Source organism: Lissotriton helveticus, chromosome 8, assembly GCF_964261635.1.
Source record: "Lissotriton helveticus chromosome 8, aLisHel1.1, whole genome shotgun sequence".
NCBI lineage: Eukaryota > Metazoa > Chordata > Amphibia > Caudata > Salamandridae > Lissotriton > Lissotriton helveticus.
The window spans coordinates 1,092,445,049-1,092,471,012 of NC_136069.1; the positions used below are offsets into that span (position 1 = coordinate 1,092,445,049).

Genomic DNA, 25,964 nt, shown 5'->3' on the forward strand with positions numbered 1-25,964 from the left:
TGCTATTTAGATCGCCTACCAACAGTATATAGGGGGGGTGTTCAACCTCCAATAGTTGTTGAACATAGGAAAACATTCGCTTTAAAACTGGATTAAAAGTTTCTTCAGGGGGAATATATGCATTTAAAATAACAAACGAGGACCGAGTACCCACTGTGGCTAGATTACTAATAGTTATGGATTGAAAAAGGTTACTAGAGTCTGTGTAGTGCGAGGATTGCCATTGTAGAGAATTCGATAGTAGACAGGCAATTCCACCTTTAGCATGGCCTTTTTTAGAAGGTTTCGCGGGAGCCTCCAGGACAAAATAATCTTTCCCTGTATAAGGGAGATTTTTACACCATGTCTCCTGGAGACATAATACATCTGCATTTAAAGAACATAATAAGTCAAATTTCTCTGGGCAATTATACAAACCAGTGGCGTTCCAGGAGACAATTTTTAAATGAATGTTAAAGATGTTGGAATAGTCGTGGGTTTTTCGTAATATTGGTTGATAAAACCCCTGGTAACCAATTCCACATCTGATTGTCTTCAGTTAGAGGAATATCAATGTTGTCAGGTAATGGGAAAACCTGAGATACCATTCGTTTGCCTCTAGAGACCCAGATTTTTAGGTCCTTGTTACAGGTTGGATATTCATCCTGTGTAAAAGCAGGTTTTATAGTGCTATCTCTAGAGGAAATACGAAAAGCATTATTATCGTAAGGTAACACGTCAATTCCTCTACATTGGAAAAATTCCGCCTGTTGAAGAACAAGATTAGTAATTATTTTGGAGTAAAATGTTACCCTAGTTCGTTGCCCATTCACTGATCTTATTGGTAAAACCAAATCAATGTCATTAGATAAAATTAATTTTAGGCTTTCAATATCTTTAAAGCAGTTAAGCAGCCAAGATCTGTTCATTTTTAGGTCTTGATCAAACAACGGAAAAAAGTCCAATGTCAACGTGTCCACAGATAACATAGTGCTTTTTAAAGGCTGAATATTTGAACTTCTAGCTATATCAGGGTGAGGCCGGAAAATAGGCGCAGATGGATTTAATACATTTGCCACTAACAGAGAATTTCCCGGGTCATCAACCATCAATGCTAGGGGTTCAGGCGCATTTATCACAAGACATGGAATTACCTCATTTAAAACCCCAACAGAGGTGCCCACCAATACATTATTAGCAGTATCCTCCACTACCTCTTTGACAGAGATATCCGACTGTGAATTATCCCCATTTTCTCTAACGTCAGGGACTTCGGATATTAAATGTTTTTGAAAGATGATTTGCCTTGGCCTTTTTTTTTTATATTTGCAAAGCAACTTCCTATTTTTCCCTTTTGATTTTACTTTTGTAATTATATTTCCTGTCAACGATCCTTCTGGGCCCTTTTTTTCATAAGTAAAGATAGGAAAAAGGTCATTACCGACCGTTTGTACTATCTCTACCAAACTATCTTCCTTGACAATAGGTTTTAGATCTTTTCTCTGGTCAAAGGAAGATAAAATAGGGCTCTCGAGAGGCTTATGGATGTCAGCCTTTATAGACATTTTCAACGGTGTATTACCCTCCAGAGGATTATTACAATCTTCAACTTTTTGTGCATCAAGATCAGTAGGAGAAATAGATACATTCGCAGCTTTTTTAGCCAACAATTCCTTCAATATCTCAGTTACTGAAGTCAAAATACAATCAGAACTCACAGCAAATTTACCAAGTAGAAGCAATATAGAGGACAGAATTTGTTCGAGAGCTATCAGAGACTCAGAAATGGGTTTCTCATTTTTTGGATAGCTAGATGGAGCAAAAGAACAAATCCCCGATAGATTGAATTGTGGGGACTTCAAATCACTCTGCATTGATAAATTGTCATTGGATTTGATTGAAGGAGTGCTGCTATAGAGCAGCATTCCAGATGGCGTGGCTCTAGTTGGTGTTTTACTGTCCCCTACCTGGGTCAAAAGTTTCTTGTCCATATATCGACCACAGAGTTCAAGATCAATACTGGTAGAAATAGATGCATCACCCATGTCTTCCTCCGCGTTTACTCTTCCATTGGAGGTGTTATGATGGACTACTTGCGGATTTTTTATCATGGGGACTGAATCCTCTCCATTTAATCTATGAGTTGAGAGAATTACTTCATTTAATTGAGTCAGAGGAGGCTTATTTGTTTCCATCAGTAGGTCCGAATTTAAGTCAATCTCCACCATCGATTGCAGTTTCGGTTGCAACAATGTATCAACATCAATCATTGTTGGGACTACTAGAGAATTATTTGCAGATCTTTCCCAAATTTGTTCCAACTGCATCTGACCCTTCAATAGTACACTGTTTTCAGACTTTTTCCTCAGGGGAATAGAACCAGATGTCAAACAAGCTTTATCCCCTAACACTTTCCCGGAGCGTAATTTCTTTGTCGACATAGTGCCTGGGAATTAACTAGCCCGTAGGCAGGATACACAGACCCAGATATAAACAACACAAGTTAAAAAATAAATATAGATCCACAAGGAGAAAGAATTAAGCTTATACTAACGAGAACGTATTTCAGGCAGAGAAGTCAATCTGCGTGTTTTCAATCAAGCGTTTACTATAATGAATACCAATGAATTGTTATGCAGGAAGATGAAAAAATACCGGGGCCCAGCCCGGCCTACCTCGGCCACTGAGGGCCACAGAGGGCCCGCCCTTTGCCCGGGCTTAGCCCGGCGTCGCCCCCGCGCGCGTCCCGCGATGCGCGCGCCTACTGCCCAATTATCGCCAGGTGAGGGGGACGTGGCGGGGCGGTGCTCCAGGGCCAGATGGTTTATGGTTCTTGGAGTCTGTCTTGTGTCACAGACCGCCGACCAGCCAGCAAATACGAGTGTTTCCGGGAAACGCGAGCAGTGGGATTCAAACGCTGCACAACAAAGTTCTTTACAACGCTGCCCAGTAGCGCTTTAAGTGAGTAGCGCCGACAACGTCCTTTTCATTCAGCAAGGGCTCTGCCTCCACGCACTGCAAACCGGAGCACAGAGTATCAGCATTCACTGCGGCATACACCTCTCTCCAGCGCGCCTACTGCCCAATTATCGCCAGGTGAGGGGGGCGTGGCGGGGCGGTGCTCCAGGGCCAGATGGTTTATGGTTCTTGGAGTCTGTCTTGTGTCACAGACCGCCGACCAGCCAGCAAATACGAGTGTTTCCCGCGAAGCGGGAAACGCGAGCAGTGGGATTCAAACGCTGCACAACAAAGTTCTTTACAACGCTGCCCAGTAGCGCTTTAAGTGAGTAGCGCCGACAACGTCCTTTTCATTCAGCAAGGGCTCTGCCTCCACGCACTGCAAACCGGAGCACAGAGTATCAGCATTCACTGCGGCATACACCCAGTATGACCCTTATAACATGCTCTGTCTTGTGCCCCTGGGTGGACTCCACGGAGTCCTTCCCAGGCTCTGGTGGGGGTCGGGGCATTTCTCTGCTTTTGAACGCGCTGAACCAACTTTATGAGGGCAAATAGCAACATTTTGGATCCAAAAACTTAAAACTCATTAAAAATGCATGTTAGGAATCAGCTCTGCCTATTGTTCACACTCTCAACAATACATTATGCTTATGCACTGTGACGTTCACTACACCATGTGTGAAGCACGTCTTAGAACCTCTTGCACCTCCAACAGAGACCAAACTACATCCGACGCACTACCAACTATGCAAGGGCCAGGAATCCGATGCTGTATACACCTGTTTACTCGCAATTCTGTTGCATTAAATACTTGTGAAAACAAAATCATTGTCCCTGACGAAGAATGTCAACTCGAAACGTGTAGGCAATTTAATGCAAGTGTAATTATTAAAACAACCTTTTCCAAACAACGATTGTGAAACAAACCAAACAAACCAAATGAAACAGATGAAATCTCTTTTTTCCTCATAAGTGTGCACTACCGCCAATAAAAGGCTTCTATGATATTCACATTTCTATATAGAAGGTGCCCACCTCAAGCCAAATTGCCCCTTGGCATGTGAACAACAGGTGCTATTGTTACCCGACTCACTGGTACTCATATTATCTCTCTCTGAAGGATGAGAGGCCTAATAGGCCGTGCCAGGTGGTCGCCCCAGTGGTGTACAGGTGACACGGAGACCTCTGTTGAGAAGGTCCAACAGTGCAGGCCTTCTATCTATCTATCTATCTATCTATCTATCTATCTATCTATCTATCTATCTGTCTGTCTGTCTGTCTGTCTATCTATCGCCCTCACTTTATCTATCCATCTATCGCCCTCACTCTATCTTTCTGTCTGTCACCCTCACACTATCTGTCTATCGCCCTCACTCTATCTATCTAGCTAGCTATCTATCTATCTATATATCGCCCTCACTCTATCTATCTATCTATCTATCTATCTATCTATCTATCTATCTATCTATCGCCCTCACTCTATCTTATTAATCTATCTATCTATCTATCTATCTATCTATCTATCTATCTATCTATCTATCTATCTATCTATCTATCTATCTATCTATCTATCACCCTCACTCTATCTATCTATCTATCTATCGCCCTCAGTCTATCTTATTTATCTATCTATCTATCTATCTATCTATCTATCTATCTATCTATCTATCTATCTATCTATCTATCTATCTCCCTCACTCTATCTTATTTATCATTCTATCTATCTATCTATCACCCTCACTCTATCTATCTATCTATCTATTGCCCTCACTCTATCTATCGCCCTCAGTCTATCTATCTATCTATCGCCATCACTCTATCTATCGCCCTCACTCTATCTATCTATCTATCGCCCTCACTCTATCTATCGCCCTCACTCTATCTATCTATCTATCTATCTATCTATCTATCTATCTATCTATCTATCTATCTATCTATCTATCTATCTATCTATCTGTCTGTCTGTCTATCTAGCTATCGCTCTCACTTTATCTATCCGTCTATCGCCCTCACTCTATCTAGCTGTCTGTCACCCTCACTCTATCTGTCTATCGCCCTCACTCTATCTATCTATATAGCTATCTATCTATCTATCGCCCTCACTATATCTATCTATCTATCGCCCTCACGCTATCTATCGCCCTCACTCTATCTATCTATCGCCCTCACTCTATCTGTCTATCTATCGCGCTCACTCTATCTATCTGTCTATCTATCGCCCTCACTATATCTATTTATCTATCGCCCTCACGCTATCTATCGCCCTCACTCTATCTATCTATCGCCCTCACTCTATCTGTCTATCTATCGCACTCACTCTATCTATCGCCATCACTCTATCTATCTTTCTATCTATCTATCGATAGCCCTCACTCTATCTATCTGTCTATCTCTCTATCAATCAATCGCCCTCATTCTATCTATCTATCGCCCTCACTGACTCTGTCTATCTATCTATCTATCTATCTATCTATCTATCTATCTCCCTCACTCTATCTATCTATCGCCCTCCCTCTATCTATAGCCCTCCCTCTATCTATCTATCGCCCTCACTCGATCTATCTATCGCCCTACTCTATCTATCACACTCACTCTATCTATCTATCGTATCACCACGACATCACTGAGCACCACCACAGCATAACTCAGGGGCACCACAACATCACTATGCGCTACCACAGCATCACTGAATGCCACAGCATCACTCGTCGGCACCACAGCATCACTCGTCGGCACCACAACATCACTCAGCACCACCACAGCATCAATCTGTGCAACCATTCAACAACAACTGGTTCAAATATGTTCTCTCAATGTTTCAAGCTTCATTACAAATGTCACAAAAAGATGTTAATATTTCACTTCTGTTTTGGGATTTTCGTCACAATAAAATACACTGAACATAATCTTCACAAAGTTATTTACAAAAGTTTAAGCTATTGCCATTATAAATTACAATAAATTGTATTTAAGTATTAATTTAAAAAAACATTGTTATTTGTAATGTCAATACACCTAAGTCACGTAAATACAACACATATTGTATTACAAATGCTATAGGTGTCACATTTGCAAAAGTTAAAACTGTTGGCATTGTGAATGACTAAGCTATTAATTCCGCTATTTTCAAAACCAACACATAAATAAAAAATGTGTCATTTACAATACCAATAGCTCAAACTTTAGTAATGCAAGACCAATTGCATTGCAAATGCTTGTTCTAATATAGTTCAGGTGAAACAGGCACTTTTTGTCATTCACTTGGTGTGGGCTTTCATGTCAAGCGTGATTACCAGTGATTTAGCAGATTCGACTAGTGTTGGGGTGCAGTTTAGTGCTGTGATCAATTTGGTCCATTCCTTCACTTCTGTGGGTTTCTTAGGTGGTGAAATTAATAGGAATTCCGTTTTGTGTGTGTTTAGTTTTAGATGATTGCTAGTTAACCAGTGTAATGGCATTCTCAAGGCCTCATTTATTTTCTTTATGTCTTCCAGTGACGATATCTTGATATAGATCTGAGAGTCATCTGCGTACATGTGAAAAGATATGCAAGCGTCTCGGAGAATATCTGTGAGGGGTTTAACATAGAGGTTGAATAGTGATGGGGATAGTGTAGATCCTAGAGGAACTCCAATTGAATTCGGGCATGATGGGGAAAGCGTCTGGTTGACTAAGAATCTTTGAGATCTGTTCTGGAGAAAGGATTCAAACCATTTCACAACAATTCCAGATAGTCCCATCCTGTCTTGAAGCCTGGCTAGCAATTTTTCATGGTTTACCATGTCAAAGGCAGACGACAGGTCAAGAAGGACAAGTAGGCATGGTTGATTGTGATCTAGGGCCTGCAGCGCCTCATCCACTATATGTAAGATTGCTGATTCTGTACTGTGGCCGGATCTGAATCCGGATTGGCAGTCGTTTAGCAGCTGGAAATTGGCGATGTCGTTGCTCAGTTGATTTTGTAAACATTTCTCAATTAGTTTGGCAAGTATTGGAATATTGATTACTGGGCGAACGTTATTCGGCTCTGCTGGGTCCGCTGTAGGTTTTTTGATGATGGGGAGGACTTGACCAGTCTTTAGACATTCAGGAAGGATCCCTTGTGATAGTGAGGCATTTATTATCTTTGTCCATACTGGGATGACGATATGATTGATTCTTTCCAGGCATTTAGAGAGGAGGGGGTCATTGTAGTGGTTGTTAGGTTCAATATCCGATAGAGTTTTGTCAATTGTATTCTGGTCATATAGCTCGAAGGTTGCCCATTGTGCGTTGTTTTTCAATCTATCATGATCGTTTATCGTGGTATCAATGTTTTGTGTTGGTGGTTGTCTAGGAAGGTTGTCGGGTGCCAACCTGAGCTCTCTTTCTAGCGTGTTGGCCTTTTCAGTGAAGAATGTTGAGAATTCTTCACAGCTCAAGTGAGTTTTAGCAGTTTCTTGTGCAGATTGAGCCAATTTATTTTATTGTTGTTTTAACATCTCGAATAGTTTCTGTGGTCTGTTTTTGGCGCGGTCTAGTTCCGATCTAAAGCATTCCTTCTTGGAATAGAGTACTTTTTTGTTGTACTCGTGTCTGATCTTTCTGAGTGTTTTAAGTTGGGGGGATGATGGGTGCTGTCTCCATTTTCTTTCTGCCAGTCTCAGTTTACGCCTATCTTCATTCAAATACTCATTAAACCATGGATTTTTATCCTTCTCAGATATTCTTTTTAGTTTTAGTGGCATGGTGGAGTTGATTATATTCGTCATTGACTTAGTGTAGTGCTCTGTGAGTTCGTTAGCGTTCAGTAAGCTGTTAGGCAGATATGGTTCCTTCTCACATCTTGCTATTAGCAGCTCAATATTAGGGTCTTTGGTGTCCCGGGTCCATTTTTTTCATTTTGACAGGCTGCGTGGTTTTGCTCTTTTTTTATTGTGGGTATCAGGAAGGTTATGGCATGGTGATCTGACCAATGGGGGCGTGGCTTGGGCGCCGATGCGGGCAGTGGTGTGAGTGTTAAGCTCCGCCCGTGATCCCCGCTGCAATCCTGAAAATTTACCCCCTAGATCCCCCAAACGCCACCGAGGGGTGATCCGGTGGAGAGGAGCTGGTCCTGAGCGTTGTGGGCTCACTGGACAGAGAAATCTGAGGTATAGAGGGATTTCAGTGTCGGAGCTTTGTCGGAGGGCGCAGACAGATGGCTCCTGGAGCGGTGGTCGGCGGAGAGGGATACACTGGTGGCCTACTGAGACGAGGTCTGTGGTTCACACATTGGGACTATTGATGGCCACAACGGAGTGACCCAGGCGGCCCATCCCGGTGCCACAGGGGGCGAGGTTCATGGAGATGGGCCAGCAACGTGCGTGGTGGGGAGGCCTGTACCCCAGGGCGCCGCCCGATGCCTCACGCCGTAGACTCCTCCTTGGCACGGACTTAACAAACAAGCAGCCCTGCGGGAAGCGGGGCGGGAGTGCTTGGCCACTGCTACAGTGTGGAGGCTGTGACCGCTGTGATATATTGGACCTGGAGTGGACCTAGGGGTTATCACGATTGGAACCGCGGAGCGACCACCGGCTTTGTGAGCACGTTGAACTGGGTAACACAGAGTGTGGGCGGCCTGACGGGGCCTACGCAGATGACGCGGTGAGCAGAGGCACTGACTGGGGGCGTTGGGGGTGCGATATTGGCCGGGGACAGGCTGGACATCCAATGGGAGCTCTGGAGGGTCCGATGATCTAGGACTTGACCTCGGGCCCACCCGCTACGTACTGCGAGACTACGTTCTGAGGGCCCCTGGTGTGAGATTGGCCTACCGACGCCATGGGCAAGTCCCGAGGACAGACGGAAGAGGGTCCCCAGCCCTCAGACGCTGCGTCTCCGTCTCAGGATAGCCAAAACGCGCAGGGCCTGGCGCGTGAACCTGGATTGCAGCAACAGCTGGATAAGATCCTCTGTGCCATCGCGGACTCGCGGGCCGCCCTACAGCAGGACATTGCACAGGTGGCGACGGGGCTGGGCCTCCTGCGGGCAGACCACTCGAAATTATCTGATCGGGTGAAACAAGTAGAAGATGTGCTCCAGGAGGTAGCACCTGCACAAGCCACACTGACTACAACGATGACAGGCGGTCTGGACCGGATCTGGAGAAGCGCGCGGAGGATGCGGAGGGAAGGAATAGGCGGAACAACATTCGGGTAGTGGGCCTACCAGAGAAAGCAGAGGGCTCGGACATGGTGCGATACCTGTAGGACTGGCTGAGAACGAAGGTGGCCCCTGAAGGATTGTCCGCCTTTTACACTCTTGAGCGAGCGCACCGCGTCCCTGCTGGACCCCCGCAGCAGGGACGTCCTCCTCGACCAGTGGTGGCGCTCCTGTTACATTTTAGGGACAGGGACGTGCTCCTTCAGAAGGCCCGCACGGATGGCCCGTACCAGGTTGGCAATAGTAAAGTTACCCTATTTCCGGACTATTCTTTTGAGACTCAGCAACATCGAGCAACCTTCCAGGCAGTCAAGAAGGAATTGCGAACAGAGGGGATACAATACTCCCTGTTAGTCCCGGCCAAACTTCGCACCCTACTGGATGGGAAAACCTGTTTTCACGATACGCCAGAGGAAGCGTGGACGTGGCTGGAATCTTATCGCGCTGGTAAGAATGGGCCGGAACGAGAGGTGAGGGCGATGGCCGAGGATTCGCTGCCCCGAAGATCACAGCGTATAAGACGCCGGCGGCGTGGGCTGCGGAAACCATCGACTTCACAAACAGAGTTGGAGCGCAAGGGGGCATTAGCGGCGGTGTCGGCGATCTCTGGGGAACTGTTGCTGACTTCGACGAGAGGCTCGGATCTGGACAATGACAAGGAGGCTTCAGAGACGGACACTTCAGCATCGGGCAGCTTGAATCTGCCCCTGGTTACACCGGGAACGGCGGACGGCCTGATGGATGAGTAGACTCTGTGTATTCTGTGAGGGAGGGGGGCCTGACCTGATCAAATGCGGGTAAAGCGCTTGGGGAGAAAAGTAAACATTGTGAGCTTCCTAGGGGACTACGTAGTGCTGAAGAGAAAGGGGGCCCCGGGATTGGCTTAAGTTGGACGGCGCGGACTAGCGCCTAGGCCACTGTGATATGTGGATTTATGCTTGGGGGGGGAAATGGGGGGATAGGCGGTTGGGGGGATGCGGGGGTTGCACTGCTTAATTACTGGTTTTTTGCTAGGTCCGGTCCAGCCCCCACCGGATGGTCCCCAGTTAGTTGGCCTGATTACAAGCTAAGGCAATTGTTGGGCTAGTTTGGATGGGATTCACTACGTTAGTGCCTGTTCTTGGGGGGGAGGGTGATGTAGCGGGTGGGGTGGGATGGTTGGGGGAAGGGAATGGCTCAAGTGGGGAAGGATGCCCGCCGGCGCAGCTAGGGGGGAAAGTGAGGTTCCTGTGTTTTTTACATTACTGCTATGGCTCCATTACCTGATGTGAAATGTGTGACTTGGAATGTACGGGGATTGCACTCCATGCAGCGTAGATATAAAGTCCTCTCTTATTTAGTGCGTAGAGGCACGCAGATAGCTTTCCTACAGGAGACTCACTTGACTAAAACAGAGGGTTGGCACTACAGCGCAGGTGGCGAGGACAGCTTTACTATTCCACTTATTCAGCATTTGCGAGAGGGGTGTTGATTTGGATTAGGGCTGGGTCCCCTTCCAAATGACTGATCATCTGGTAGATTCTGAGGGCCGCTATGTAATGGTTAGCGGACGCCTTTATGGGCGAGAGGTGACCCTCTGCAGTATCTATGCAACACTGCTAGCAGCATACGCAGGCTGATACGAATATTGGATGGAGACTACGGAGCAGAGGGGCAGGCAATGGTCCTCTCGGTGGATATTGCCAAGGCGTTCGACAGCCTGGAATGGCCCTATTTGTTCTCAGTCATGAAAGCCTTCAGGTTTGGATAAGGATATGTCCGCTGGACTGAAATACTGTATTCATCGGCAACTGCTAGGGTGAGGGTTGATAGAGTCGTTTCCTCTTCATACCCTGTGGGGCGTGGTACTAGACAGGGCTGCCCGCTCTCCCCGCTGCTTTTCGCCCTAGCAATGGAGCCATTAGCGGCGCGCGCTTGGATGGGAAGGGCATTGAGGCTTGAGACTTAACGATCAATCGCATTATATCTCGCTGTAGGCGGATGATCTCCTATTGTTTCTGAGAGATGCGGGGGGAGCACTGTAGGGAGCGCGCTCCCAGCTCAGCCGGTTCGGAGATATCTCTGGCCTGCGGGTCAACTGGGCGAAGACTTGCGTATTTCCAGTAACCAGAACGGGCGACCCCCCTGCACTACCACCTGACTTGACGTGGGAACCTAGGAGTCTTCCCTACTTGGGGACGAATGTGCATCATACTCAGGAAGACCTCCTTGAAGGCAACATAGGTAGAACGCTAAGGGGCCTGAAGGGTAGCATGCATTTTTGGGGGGCTCTACCATTGTCGGTGGCGGGTCGAATAGCGCTGTTGAAGATGGTGGCTCTTCCTCAGCTCTTATATTTTTTCCGGACCCTGCCTATACGAATACCCGTTGCATTTTTTCTGCAGCTCCGCTCTGCGGTGGGGGGTTTTATCTGGGGTGCAGGGCGGCGCCGGGTAGCATTAGATACTTTGGTACGCCCAAGGGCTGAAGGGGGTCTTGCTGTCCCGGACTTTGAACTGTATTATTTAGCTGCACAATTCCAACATCTTACCCAGGCAGTGGCACAGGAGTTTCGAGGACCGGAGAGGGAGTCTGAACCCGATGTGCCACGGCATGTTCTGTCCTTCGTGGTCCTGCAGCAAAGATTGCGGACTACTGTTTTATCGACTACGACTGCGCCCTGAGGAATTGCTGGAAACGATTCCACAATAGAATTGGGGTGCAACGACCTTTCGCTCCGGAAATACCGCTGGGCATGGGTACGGCTCTACCGCATGGTGGGGATTGGTCTGCCCTTGTGGAGTGGGCGGTACTGGGCCTTCAGATGGTGGGAGATCTATTTGAAGACGGGGTACTATTGCCCTATGGTAAATGCTAGAGACTTTTGGCCTTCCGCGAGGTCATTTCTTAATACATGCGGCCCTGGTTGCCGCTATCCAGAAACATAGGGGCACTGGCCTCTCTGAACCGCCAACAAGCGGGGCGTGCCAATATGTAGTGATGGCAGCGGGTACGTACAAAGCGGTCAATTGCTTGTACAAACGTATGCTGGGGGAGGGGTTGGCCCCGCTGCAGAGGCTACACGACCAGTGGGCGATGGATATAGATAAAGAAATACCCAACACGGCCTGGTCACAACTACTTAAAAATAAATACTTTCTGGCATTCATTATTGCTTTCGCACCCATTTCTATCACTAACTGGAAGGAGATTGATCGCACAAAAAAAAAGCCTATGCCCCAGTAAAATGCCAAAACTGTGTAGAAAATGTTGGTTTTATGACAAATGTCTGTCTCATCCTGAAAGCTGAGAAGATGGCGATTTAAGCACCACAAACCCTTTGTTGATACCATTTGCAAGGGAAAAACAGATGCTTTCTTCTGCAGCACTTTTCCCATTCCCCTCACCCCCAATAAAGAAATATGAGCTGTATTTTGACAAAATTTGCTGTCCCATCCAGGGTAATCCACAAACCCTGTGTACCTTTATAAGCCGCACGATGTTGGAAGAAAATGACGTAAATTTGCAGTGGCTAGCTTATGTGGACAAAATGTTACAGGGGCCTAGGGATGAACTACCCAAAATAAGGCTTAGCGCAGGGGTAGAAATGGCCGAGTAGCAAAGGGGTTAAGGTTTAGTTTCTGTACTTCCCACATGGCCACTACAATGCAGTGATGTATTATGAAAAAATGACAGCTGCAGTTATGTGTATTATTTACTCATTTAGATGTAAGTGATGTTGTTGTCGTATTTAATAAAAACAATAAGGTTTACTATAAAAAAAAGTGGTGTATTTATTGTGATCATAGTTACTTTGTAACAAAGGCCAAACCAAGTATTGATTAGTAACTGTCTGGGGCGGATTCTTGCTGATTTACCAGCTAAACCAGCTGGTTCAAAGTGACCATTTTGTTTAGGTGATCACCTCAGTTTTCACATTTTGGGAATCCCATTCTGGCAATCTTCAACTTTAACACTGAGACTCTGCTATCCAGTGCCACATGTATGTACTTTGACTTCTAAAACATGTAAAAATTGGCTTAAACCCTTTCCTATTAGGCACCATGGTGGAGAAATACATCCCTGGTATGGAAAGTTAAATGCCACTTATGAACTGCAGCAAATATGGTACAGTAGTAAAACCATGACTTCTGGTCTGCGTTGTCTAGCCTGACAGCAGCAGCTTTAAGCCTGTGGGCCAGACCTGTCAAAATCAACCCTTTGACAGGTAGGAAAACCTCATAAATAAAAACCTGCTGCCCACAAGGTAGGGTGCATAATATTTAAGAGTGGATCATGCGAGACATTATGAATTGCATGTTACCGCAGAGACTAGGCCCAAACCGACACTGTCACTGATCAGGCTCTAGCTGTAACACAGGAAAAGTCAAAGTACAGATTATAAGCTTTAATATATATAACGTTTGACCTGATAGCCTTAGGATGGTCTTCCCCTCAACTTATTTGACTCACTCCTCCCTCAACTTTTTTGCCTCACTCCTCCACTTTTCTTTTGCTGGTATTAGAACTCTGTTCACTTAGCCACTGCTGACCAGTGCTTACGTGCTTGTGCTCTATCCCCTAAACATGGCAATATTGGTTCATCCCCAATTGGCATGTTTAATTTACTTCTAAGACCTTAGTAAAGTGATACCCCTGTACCCAGGACAAGTAAATTAAATGCTACTAGTGGCCCTGCCATTATAACATAATGGGGTTACCCATTACCTTTTTGCGGACTGTATGCATGTAATAATTTGGATTCTAATTGCGAATACTCTTAGACTCTATTGCTTGACAAATATGTCCAGGACCAACTGTTTTCTCTAACACTGCCATGTCGACCTGCTAAAATAAACCTTTTTCCAGGCCCAAACCTTCCCTTTTTATACATATAAGTCACCCCTAAGGTAGTTCCTGGACAACCCAAAGGGCAGGGTGCAATGTAGCTAAAAGGTAGGACATGTACTTTTAAGATTTACAAGTCCAATTAGTTACAAGCTCCTAAATTTGTTTTTCACTATTGCAAGGCCTGCCTCCCATAGGATAACATTGGGATTATCTCATTAAATTTTGTAATTGTAATTTCCAACTAGTAAGACATAACTGATTTAAGTCTGGAGTCTCTGGAATTCAAATTTAAAATACTAACTCATGGTGAAGTCGGATTTTAAATTACAATTATAAAAATGCCTCTTTTAGAAAGTTGTCATTCTCTTGCTTTAGCCATTTGGTGCCTGTAGCCTTTCTCTGATCACATGGCTGGGTGCAGTTGTCAGTTGGGATTTGTGTATTCCTAGACAACTACACACAACAGGAGCTTAGGTGTGACTTCATAGGCCATACTGGCAGGATGAGATGGAGGAGCTGGACACAGCCTCACTTACACCATAATATGCTATGTCCTGTCCACACACAAATGGCTGCATACCCTCCTGCAGTGAGTCTGGAGCCAAAGCTGGGAGGGAAGACCTATGAGCATGTCTTTGAAGTCTCCCCCACTTCAAAGGCACCACTGGGTACAAGTACCGGACCACAGGCACTGCCGCTTAATTACACTTCTGGACCTGTGGATATTCTGTCAGGTAGAAGAACTGCTGTACTGCTGAAGACTGGCACTGTCCTGGACTGCACTCTGCTGAACTCCTGCTTTGCTGTGCTGATCTGCTGCCTTCTTGCCCAGGTGGGAAGGACTGAACCTGCATCACTTGACCTAAGAACCCAGACTGCCTTTAAGGGTTAGTTGGCTGACTTCCTGATGTGAAGCCTCAGGGACATATCAGGCTTCCAACCCCTGCACATGGACTCTGCCATCTGTGAGTCGACCCAGCCAATTTGTGCCACCCCAGTCCTGGACCCTTGGAAGTGGGCCTAAGTGCTTTCCAGTGGAACCAACATATTTTCTCTGCTAAATAAAGCATCCCCAAGCTGAACCAATGCATTTCCTTGGCTAAGCAGCACACCCCGAGCAGAACCGAAGCATCACAACTGCAACATGGTTTTTGGCCTATTGCAAAAAACTTGCATTGCCTCCATCTCCTGAATCTAGGGACAAACTCATCGCCTTCGGAATCGCCACTGCGCAAATCCCTCATCGACTGCAGACTCGACAGCGATGCCGAAAAGTGACCATTTCAGCTTCACCGCTCATCATAAGTGGCGTATTGCCTCTGCTGCGCTTTGTACCCTCAACACTGGACTTTGCATCGCAAGCCCAGTCGACAGCATCCTCGATGTTGACATAACAGGGCCTCGCACTGCAGCCTCGTTGCGGCTGGGAACAGATACATCGCCTGACGTGCATAACGTATCATCGACACAGATTCATGCAATGCTCCACAACCAGGAAGTAAGGTACTTTCTCAGCTGGCCTAACTATGTCCCTGTAGCAGGCCCGTACTCCATCGTGGTCGGCCTGAACTTGTGACTTTGCCCCGGTCCGGCGCGACTAGATATCTCCAATAGCGCTTTTTGCTCCTTGGCATATTTTATTTAAATTGATAAAGTATTAAGTCCAGCACCCGTGCGAGTAAACCAAAACTCAAGTACTTTTAAGTGAATAAGTTCGCTGCTATATTGGCGTGCAATTAGGTATCGTCCTCTGACCTTGGACGTGTAATATAATAAAACTGCTGTATTTCTCAACTGAGAAACGTTCCTGAAATGCACTGCACTGCCTGTGTCCCAATGGGAATTTGCAGCAACATTTTGAACTTTGATTGACGTTGGGACACAGGCAGTGCATTTGAGGGACGTTTCCCAGTTGTGAAACGTGGCAGTTTCATTGTATTTTATTTTATAACATTGAAATTCAAAATCTCCAGTTCTACTAATTGGATTTCTGTCATTTTGCTCGTTTTATTTATTAAACTCTGAGCTAATCTGGAGTGGAATCATTTTGTGTGGTGTTTTCACTGTTTTATTGTTTGAAGTGTCGCACAAATATTTTACACACTGCCTCTAAAATTAAGCCTGACTGCTCTGTGCCAAGCTACCAGACGGTGCGCACAGGTTAATTTAGGGGTTGCCTGCCTTTTACCTGGATTTGGACTGTGATTGCTGCTTTATCAGGGCTCATACCCCAGTCAACCAACAACCCAATTTCTATCACAACTACAGACTCCATTCAAAGGTTTAATTTTATATATAATAGAAATCAAATCTACAGGTGTAGTTGGATGTTTATTAAACAAATGGGGAAAGTAACTTTTAGAAAGTGACCTTTAATCTGCTAGAAGCAGCTGGACGTTAATTGATTTAGCTCTTCAGCAACTGCCCAGCTTGTCTTTGGGAAGAATTAGGTGTGTAACCTGCTCCCACAGCAGAGACAATGATCTGGGAGTGGCAAGATGCTTTCTTTGCCTGGCAGGAAGACCAGTTATGGTGGGTCCTAAAACTTAATTAACTTCAACTAGGCCTGCCCCATCACAAGCAATTGCTAGGTGATACTTGGAAAGCCCCAGGTTTTGTCTCTATAGTCAGGGTGGCACCAAACCCAGTTGGAAGAAAGGCACCTTCAGAACCAGTTTTGAATGACCACAGTGGAGGAGGACTGCTCATTACCCTGGCAACATCTTTGGTTAGGCAGACAGGGTCTGCACAAGGGGAGAAGAGTGTTCTGACCTTGAATTCTGAGCACGGTGGGAATGTTTACAGCAGGCCAAACAGGAACTTTAAAAATGTGGGTAGGGTTGCCCCGTTGAACTTCAACCTCATTGGTTAGGGAGTGCCCATGAGCTTTAAATTGTCAATGGTTGTACTTTTAGTGGATTGAGGTAGACATCTTGTCAAACGCCAGGCCCAGACAATATCCTGGTTGACTTCTTTGAACATAATTTACTGTTCTCTGCCTCTTTTCTACTTCATATTTTTAATGGTGTTTTAACTGCTGACCAGATATCCTCATTGAATGGTGGAGAGAAAAGGTCTCATCATAAGGAGGATGTAAAGACAGATCTGATAAACCATGGACTAGCCTCACTATTAGATTCAGTAAATGATTTGACAATACTAATTCATATTCAGTAATTTATTCAGGAAGAAACTAATTATGTCCCGGCTCAGGTTGATTTTGGTAAAGAATTAGGAATGATTGATCAGTTTGGTTGGGCTCCATAGCTTCAAAGTGTAGTGTGAAGAAATTGCCCATTATTTATATATACTTTTTATCTATTAAAAAGCAATTTGATGAAACTCAGATAGAGTTAGTAATGGGATTCATGGTTGGCTGAGGTATGCACCCAGGCCAGGCAGTAACCACCTCTCTTAGTTAGGGTAAGTGTAGTAAACCCTAAATGTTTACAGGTGCTCACCCTCTGGTAGCATGACGCAGAGCAGTAAAGCTAAACAAAAGAGACAATTTGTAAATCAATTGCACACAAACACGTGAACAGTAACACAGAGAAAACACCACATAAGTACTCCTCACCAGTTTAGAAAGATAGCCAATATGTATCTGAGTAAAACAAGATCAAAATGATAAAACTACAATACATACTAATCAAGATATGAACTTTGCAAGATTAATCAAAAATGCTGTGCTTAGAAATCAATAGTTCCAACTACAGCTATCTGGTTGCGCTTAACCGGGGCAAACCCAAACGTCCAGTGCAACCGCAATGGAGCGCAGGCCCAATACAGGAGTCATACAGACCCGCTGCCAGTACCTTGGATGCGTGGAATCTTGGGGACAATGCATTGAGCAAGGAAGGAGATGTGTCGCTGTACAAGGCGATGCGTCATGTCCGAAGTTGGGGCAACTGCATGGATGTGTCGAAGTCAAGAAGGAATGGGCATCGGGCTGATGCATCGATGCCGATCCCCTGGGATGCAAGCCAAAACAAGCGCTTGTAGAACATTTAGAGATGCAGGATGTAGAGAGTCAAGTCTAGTCCTCTCATTTATAGGTAAGAAGCACCAGGCAGCAGGCCAACACAGCAAAGCAATCAGAAAAGTGGCAGTCTCTCATGGCAGCACAAAAGCTCTTCTTCCAGGTAGAATGTCCTCAGTTCCAGAAGTGTTCTCCCTGTATGATGTCAGAGGTTCAGTACTTACACCCATTTTAGCCTTTAAAGTCACAAGAATTCAAAGGAAAGTCTTTGTAGTGCAGAAGACCCTGCCCTGACTCAAGACTCACAACAGGGGGTATGCAAACCTTTGTGTGGGGATAGACACAGCCCTATTCAGATCCAAGTGTCAGCTCCTCCCTCTCACTCCAGCTCAGGAAGACCCATCAGCTTGGTGATGGGCCATCAGGATGTGAGTGACACACCTCAGCTCCCTTTGTGTTGGACTGTCTAGATGGTACGCACAAAGGTCAGCTGTCGCCCAACCCAGACATGTATTCCAGAGACAGGCAGAAGGCACAGAATGATTAAAGTAAGAGAAGGTCAACTTTCTAAAAGCTGCATTTTCAGACCTTCAGTTTTAAAACCAAATTAGCTCAAAGATGTATTTTTAAATTGTAAGTCTAGAGACACCAAACATACTCTTCCTATCTTTTCCAAATTGAAGGTTACACTTGTAAAATGTTACAAGGCAGCTCTAATGCTACCTTACGGGAGAGGTAGGCCTATCATAGTGACAAGTAAATGTATTAATTTTTCACTACCAGGTCATGTAAAACGTAAAAGTACATGTCCTACCTTTTAAGTACACTGGACCTGTTCAGAGCCTACTCTAGGGGGAACCTATGTATGACCTATGTGCAAGAAAAGGAAGGTTTAGGCCTGAAAAATAGGTTTATTTGTCAGGTTGAAATGGCAGTTTAAAACTGCACACACAGCCTCTGCAGAGGCAAGCCTGAGACATGTTTGAAGGCTGCTCATGTGGGTGACACAGTCAGTACTACATGCCCACTAGTAGCATTTGATTTACAGGCCTTGGGCACGTGTAGTGCACTGTACTAGGGACTAATCAGTAAACCAAATATGCCAATCCTGGAGAAATCAAATGCCATTACATATTAGATTCAGAGCAGATGTATGTTAGCACTGGTCAGCAGTGAAAAAGTGCACAGAGTCCTAAAGCCAGTAAAAACAAAGTAAAGCACACAGTCAAAACAGGAGGTCAGAAGGTAAAATGTAAAGAGAAACCACACCAAACGATGCCATGTCTAACAAATAACAAAATATTAGTGACATTTTACAGCTGAGTTTGAACAAGGGAAATCTTAATATTCATATTTTCCATTGAAACAAGCACATAGTCAGATATTACATTGCTTTTAATGGTGAGTTATTAGACACAAGTCCAGTTGTGAAAGGTGTCAAGAAAGTATTCTTGCACCAACCCTCTTAAATCTATTCATTATTGCTGTTCAAAGCTCCCTTAACAATGTCTCTGCAGATTTTTGTAGCATTGGCAGAGTATGCGGTTCTGTGCTGTCCTTTGTTTGAGATGTCATGGGGAAGCATTCTCTGTCATAGTTCTAAGGTTCCTAGGGTTAGTCATCTCTGAGTTCTCAGAATAAGGCTCTCCTTGAGACCATTATTAATGCCTCTTCTCCAGATGATAAGGCTGCTGTTAAGTCACTACTCGGTTTATGTGAGTATTACTCGCAGTTTATCCCTGAATTTGCCACTATAGTACGTCCCATCAGCAACCTACTCAAGAAAGGTGTTAAGTTTCTGTGATCTGATTATTGTGTTTCTGCATTTGATCAGGTAAAGTCAGATTTACCCTGTTGCATTACTGTTGTTCGCAAGCCAAGTGGGGCTTGGTGCTATTTTAACACAAAGGTTTGGAGATAAAGAGGATACTGTGGCGTTTGTGTCCAGAGTACTGAGGAATGCTAAGATACAGTACTCTGTTAATGAGAAGGAGCTGCTAGCATGTTTGTGGGCCATAGAGAAATTTCGGCCACATATTTGGGGTAGGCGGTTCAAGTTGCTAACGGATCACAAGTCTTTAGTCACTATTCTGTGCTCTGGTGTCAGTAAATGTTGGACCCCTAGAATTAGGAGGACAGTCACTAGGTTGCTGCAATACCAACTAGATGTGTCCCACATTGCTGGTGCAAAAATTGGGGGAGCTGATTTCCTTTCCCACTTCCCGCAAAAAAAGAGGAGAGTGAGAATTTGGGTTTCAATTAACTTTGTGATGAAGATTGCGAAGATTGTTTTGTTGCTGCATCGGACATACCTGAACTCAATTTAGGTTCCGAAGAAGACTGGAGGGATGCATTGAGCAGCGATGCATTGCTACAATAAGTGTGCGAGTTTGTGAGTAAAGGGTGGCCCAGCGAAAAGGTCTTGTCTCCCCTTTTACAACCTTATTGTAAGGTTAAGAATAACATTTCTATTGAGGATGGTATGCTTCTGCGTTGGGACAAGCTTGTTCCTCCCCATGAGGTCAGACAGGCCATTATTTAAAAAGCCCATTGAGGATCACTTGGGTGCGACGCTTAACAAACGCTGCATTCGAGATTGTTTTTGGTGGCCAAGAATGGATGGAGAGGTGGATGGGGTTGTGGCGAATTGTGGTGTGTTTGTGCTGTTGATAAAAGAATCAATGTGGTTTCACCTCCTCTCTTGCCTATCGAATGCCTCTCTGGTCCATGGGTCAAATTGGGAATTGATGTGAGGGGACCATTCGATTCATTGCTTGATGGCTCTAGGTACATGCTAGTACTCATGGATTATGTGTCTCGATGGCATGAAATTAGGTTAGTAAGAGAGGCCAATGCTTCTAGTGTTGTGGCATTCTTGAGGGAAGTTTGCACGAGAGCAGGGTTCCCTGAAATTCTTGTCTCTGACAATGAAACTCAGTTTGTAAGTAGTGAGGTGCAACCTTTTCTTGCTTCATGTGGTATAAAGCATTCTAAGAGATATTTGTACCACCCACAGACGAATGGTCTTGTGGAGAAGAAGAATGGTTTGGTGGCGAGTGCATCAAGTGGGCCAAATCATGGAATGGCATTGCTAGGTCTTTGAGTAGCATGTTGTGGTGTTACAGAACAACACCTCATTCCTCCACCAAAGTTTCAACCTTTGAGCTTTTGAGGGGACGGTAAGTGAACCCCAGTTTTAAGCCTTATTGAATGTGTATATGGCTTGAATCAGACTCTGATGTGAAGAAACTCATGGGGTTGGTGAAGGAAAACATGTCTGAGGCAAAATTTAAACTGAAAGTCTGGTATGATAACAGTAAGGGTGCTAAAATTGTTCCTTTTGGGGTAGGAAATATGGTCTGGATTAAATCTCCTATTCATGTAAAAAAGGGAGAAAGCAAATTTGGTGAGCCGACCAGAGTTGTGAGAATAGGCAGTAATGCAGTTCAGGTTGTGAGCATTGGTGGAATCTTTCCAAAATTGTTAAAGTAAGAACCGGTTATAGGTTTGAGGCTGGCAAGGACATTGTGGAAAAGACACCTGTGTCTGGTGAGGATTATGGTAGTCTTAGGAGAAGCTCAAGATTGTCTATCACTCCAAGCAGGTTCCAGGAGTGATTCGGATTTTGGTTTTTCGTTTACTGTGTCGCATCGTCTTTTAATGTAGTTTTTTTTAGGTTTTTGTTTTGTTATTTTTGGGAAGAAGAGGAGGTGTGTAATATTTGCAGAGTATGCTGTTCTTTGTTTGAGATGTCATGGAAAAGCATTCTCTGTCGTAGTTCTAAAGTTGCTAGGGTAAGCCATCACTGAGTTCTCAGAATGTTATTGTTCAACTAATTGTATCTGTACAGTGGAGTTGGTGGCTGGTGAAGTCAGTGCTACTTGGCTCCACAATCGTGTAGCCGTACAATAAATCTTCTCTACTTACCCTGGCTCCAGCGTCTTCACTACATTTTCCCTATCTAAACTAACTTGCCGACACATATTTTAATGTACCTCAATGATTATGTGCTTTTAAGTAGATCTCCAAATTGTAAGGTCACCTCACTATTTGCTTGTGCGGTCATCCACAACTGAATACTGCTGTGTATTAATGCTCACAACTGTAATAACTTGGTGGTGGGTAGGCCAAAATATATGAAAGTTAATTCGGTATTTTACAATGCTCTCTTTTGCTATAGTGAATAACTATTTCGAACCACATAGTTCAAAGGTAAAGGTTTGCGGTCAGAACATTTTCTCAAAGTTTCTTATTGCTTCACGCTACACACATTACTTTTTTTACTCCCATTTAGTCAAATATCCACTGTGCTTGTTGCAGTGACCCGCAGAGGGATTAGCTAAATTGCATATTACAACCTTTACTATGAATTTGTTGTTTTAATGACTACTCCATTTGGGCGGAGGAGCCCCTCCTCCCCGCCCCCCCCCCCCCCCGCCACCACCCACAAATAAAATGATAATTAAACAGGTTTCTAACTCATTTTATTATCATTTTATTTTAATCTCCCAGGACCGCTCTCAGGACTCTGATGAGCCTTGGGGGCGGGTCCAGGGGGGTGACACTGTGGTGGGGGAGTGCTAGTGCACTCCCTTGTCCCTTCAATGCGCATGAGGTATTTGGCCGGCTGTTTCAGACCAGCCAAACATCTCATGCGCAGTGAAGCTTTCTCCAGCCCCAGCTGCATTGCTGGGGATGGAAAAAGCAGGCACATGCTCCCAGTCTGCCTGGGAGCGCAAAGTCATAGCGCTCAGGCCAATCCTGATGCTGCTTTCCTGCAACGTCATGATTGGCCGCATTGCAGTCTGGGAGCCGGTCCCATAAGCAGGAAGAGCGTGATCGAGTGGATGACGGAGGCGATCAGGTACATTTATTTTACTTTTTTTGTATTTTGTCCCCAGACCCACCCCTCGCTCCTTCCTCCGGCCTGCCACGCCACTTTGGCGGGGGACAGACCACGACTGTTTGTGCTGATAACAGGCACCCATGTCTTCTATTATAAGTGCTCTGGTACCTGGTTGGTGCACTCTAAACCTCTAAAAACAAATACATAATCGATAAAATGAATACTGACCAATATATATGAAATAGGGAGCAGGAGGACTTTAGATTTGCCTTATGCCTTCAAACTCCATCAGCTAAAATAGCATACAATGAATTTGCTCTATTTTCTATTAATTCTTTTTCAGCATGGAACAAACTAACTTCAGTACAATCATTTTTATTGGGAAGCAAAGAAACAAAAAGCATGGGTGACACGCTGCAACATATGATATAATGTTTCAAGTTAATTAAGATGAACATTGCTTTAAGAGCTGTATGCATTTTAGAAGCAGAAAGATTATTTGGGTGGGACGTGCAGGGAAACAAATTTACACAAAATAGCGAGTGTTTGAAAATGTGGCATACCTGGCATTAAAGAGGCACTTGGAAATACTTTCTCTTGCTTAATCCGGCTTTCCGTTAACAGTTCTTCTGCAGTTATAGGGAGATCCAGTTGGTCACGAATTACCTGAGCAGCTGGCAACGACTGTTTGCCCATAACTAAGGATTTGACTTCCCATGTGTATTTCTTTCCATATCGAGCACAAATTTCTTCGAACACGTCTGTGTACAACTGTTCAGTATCTGGAAAAGTAACATTTGAAAATATGAGTACTAATGGATAACGTCTTTATTGCTTGATTACGAAAAATCATTGCAATTAAAACATCTTAATATTCGGACAATATATAAAAAAGATTATCACATTTAGTTATAGGCCAATAAAACTATTTATGAGCATTTTGTTTTTAAACATTGACAAAAATATTCTTGACAATTTATAAATACAATCATAATCATGCAATAAAACCGATTAACTTTTATCAATCCTTATAAAAATGAACTATAAAATGTATCAGACATGGACTGGACTATGAGTACTAGCCAAAACTTACATTATGCGGTTAAAAGAGGCTGGATTACATTAAAGGCTCACGTATGCTATATTTCAACTATAGTTTAAGAGAGAAAAAATATACAAGTGCATAAGAGATATAAAGAACAAATATGATGCTAAGAATACATACGCAAAGTGTATTTATTAAACGGTTGAAAGGAGATCAAAGGCATGTAAGAGTATGTTAAGGAGTACTCCTGTGATACTCATTTACATACCCTTAGATGCTTTTGTGAATCGTGTCCAAAAAGAGCTAAAATGGGAAAAACTGTGAACATTCGGTCATTTTCATGCACAATTAGTAGAAAGAGAAAAGAAAGTGTTCTCTTTGCACTTTTGCTACTAAGGGGTTAGACGTTTTGATTGTAACTCATAACTGCATACACGCGTACGTAAATTGAGTACTCCTGCAGTACTACTTATCATGGTCATATTTTTTTGTGAATCGGCCCCATCATATTTTAGATGATGTATGAAATACTATAACTGTAATCTGGCAGCACTGTTTTTACTTCATTCCATCTTTAATCACCAGGCAAATTATTCACAGGACAAAGTGCACATAAACCTCTGGTATTTGTATACTAATTCTAAATCCCTTTCTTTAAACGCTGGTATCACTTTTGCTCAAAAGATGATCATAAAGCTGCAGAAAGGAGCTAAACGAAAAAGTCTATCAACCATCATGTCGTGCTCAAAGACTGTGCTTTAATCTGGAATGGATGATATAGCTTTTCCTCTCTGTAATTATGGCCAACAGTTGAATCACTAAACGGTTGTAAGTTCAGATCAAAAGTGACCACAATCACACAGTTCTCCTATTTATAAAAATCCCAGTTGCTGTTTGCTTATAACCGGCCCCATTACGAGTATAGCAGAGCTGCTTCACTGGAGGGGACGATGCCATCTTTTCCCACAGACCATGTCGGGGGGAAATACAGGTGTAAAAAAATACAGGGTAGATACCGTTGCCCCATGCAAAGAAGTTGGGCCCCATGTAATATGCTGAACATGTTCCGGGGTAATTTTCCGACAAGGACACAATCAGCAGCGCCTGCACGTTGTCTGCTTTCCCTTCTGAACAGCAAGGTGCAGGTAGTGGGGTTGCTTTCTTACTTTCACCCCCAGCAGGCTAACATACAAAGCCCTCATTTAGAGGGCTATTAGCCCTCCTTTTGTTCGAGTAGCATCCTGACTTGGAGCTATCTCGAGCCTATCGCCTAGATTCCAGAGCTACAGACAGGAAACAAAGGCACACAGCGTGTTATGCCTCGCTTAAGGTAAGCAAGCTGTTGACTTTATTCAATCATACATAAAACAGATATGAATGCACTGGTATTTCAGATTTAATGGTATGTACGAATATTTCAGGGGCTGCTCTTCTGCTAAGGCGGAGGAACGTCGCCCGACTTTCTTTCAGCATGGCAAAAAAAGGAAAAATAAAATGATAATAACGCAATGTTTTTATCATTTTATTTTTCTGTGCTGAGGCAGTTTGGTAGGTAGGGGCTAGGGTGGGCAGCGCAGGGGGAGGAGTGGTGGCACCCTCCTAAGTATGCATACAATGTATAGGAGTCGCACATCGTCCTTCATAGCTCACTGTGCTTGATTAGAAGGATTGCAGTTTATGAACTGCAAGTGACAAAATGATTTATATTGTAAAAGCTGTAACCCACTTACCTATTTACATCAAATAAAAATCTGTCATCTGCATGTTACATAATGTGCTTTGCAGGTGACATATTAACCCTTAATGCTGCTTTGAGTCGAAACTGTAACCAGACAAAACACAGATATCTCCAGCACATGCATTAAGCACCATAGTTATCTTACAATTATTATTATTCCTTGAGATTTACTGGCCACAAAAAGATCTCTGCAGTAGGTGCCTTAACCCCATAAGATATTTCAAAATGTGGCCTTTGCAACCAGTGAAGACAGAACAGATTTACTATCAGGTTTTTCCCTTGTTGCCAATTTCTTTGGGTCAGAGTTCTTTATTTTTTGTTAAATAAAAGTTGATTGTCAGACTGCTTTCCATGACACTGCCCCTTGTGAACCCATCAGCATTTGTTGCACATAGACATGGGT

General features: G+C 44.1%; 1 protein-coding gene across 1 annotated transcript in view; it reads right to left on the reverse strand.

Moving 5' to 3' along the window:
• Window positions 1-25,964, reverse strand: part of PUDP (pseudouridine 5'-phosphatase) — a 937,915-nt gene that overhangs the window by 505,410 nt on the left and 406,541 nt on the right. Inside the window, exon 2 of the mRNA XM_078657972.1 lies at window positions 23,342-23,560. Within this exon, the coding sequence (XP_078514098.1) occupies window positions 23,342-23,560 (219 nt within the window). The remainder of the gene's footprint in view (window positions 1-23,341; window positions 23,561-25,964) is intronic.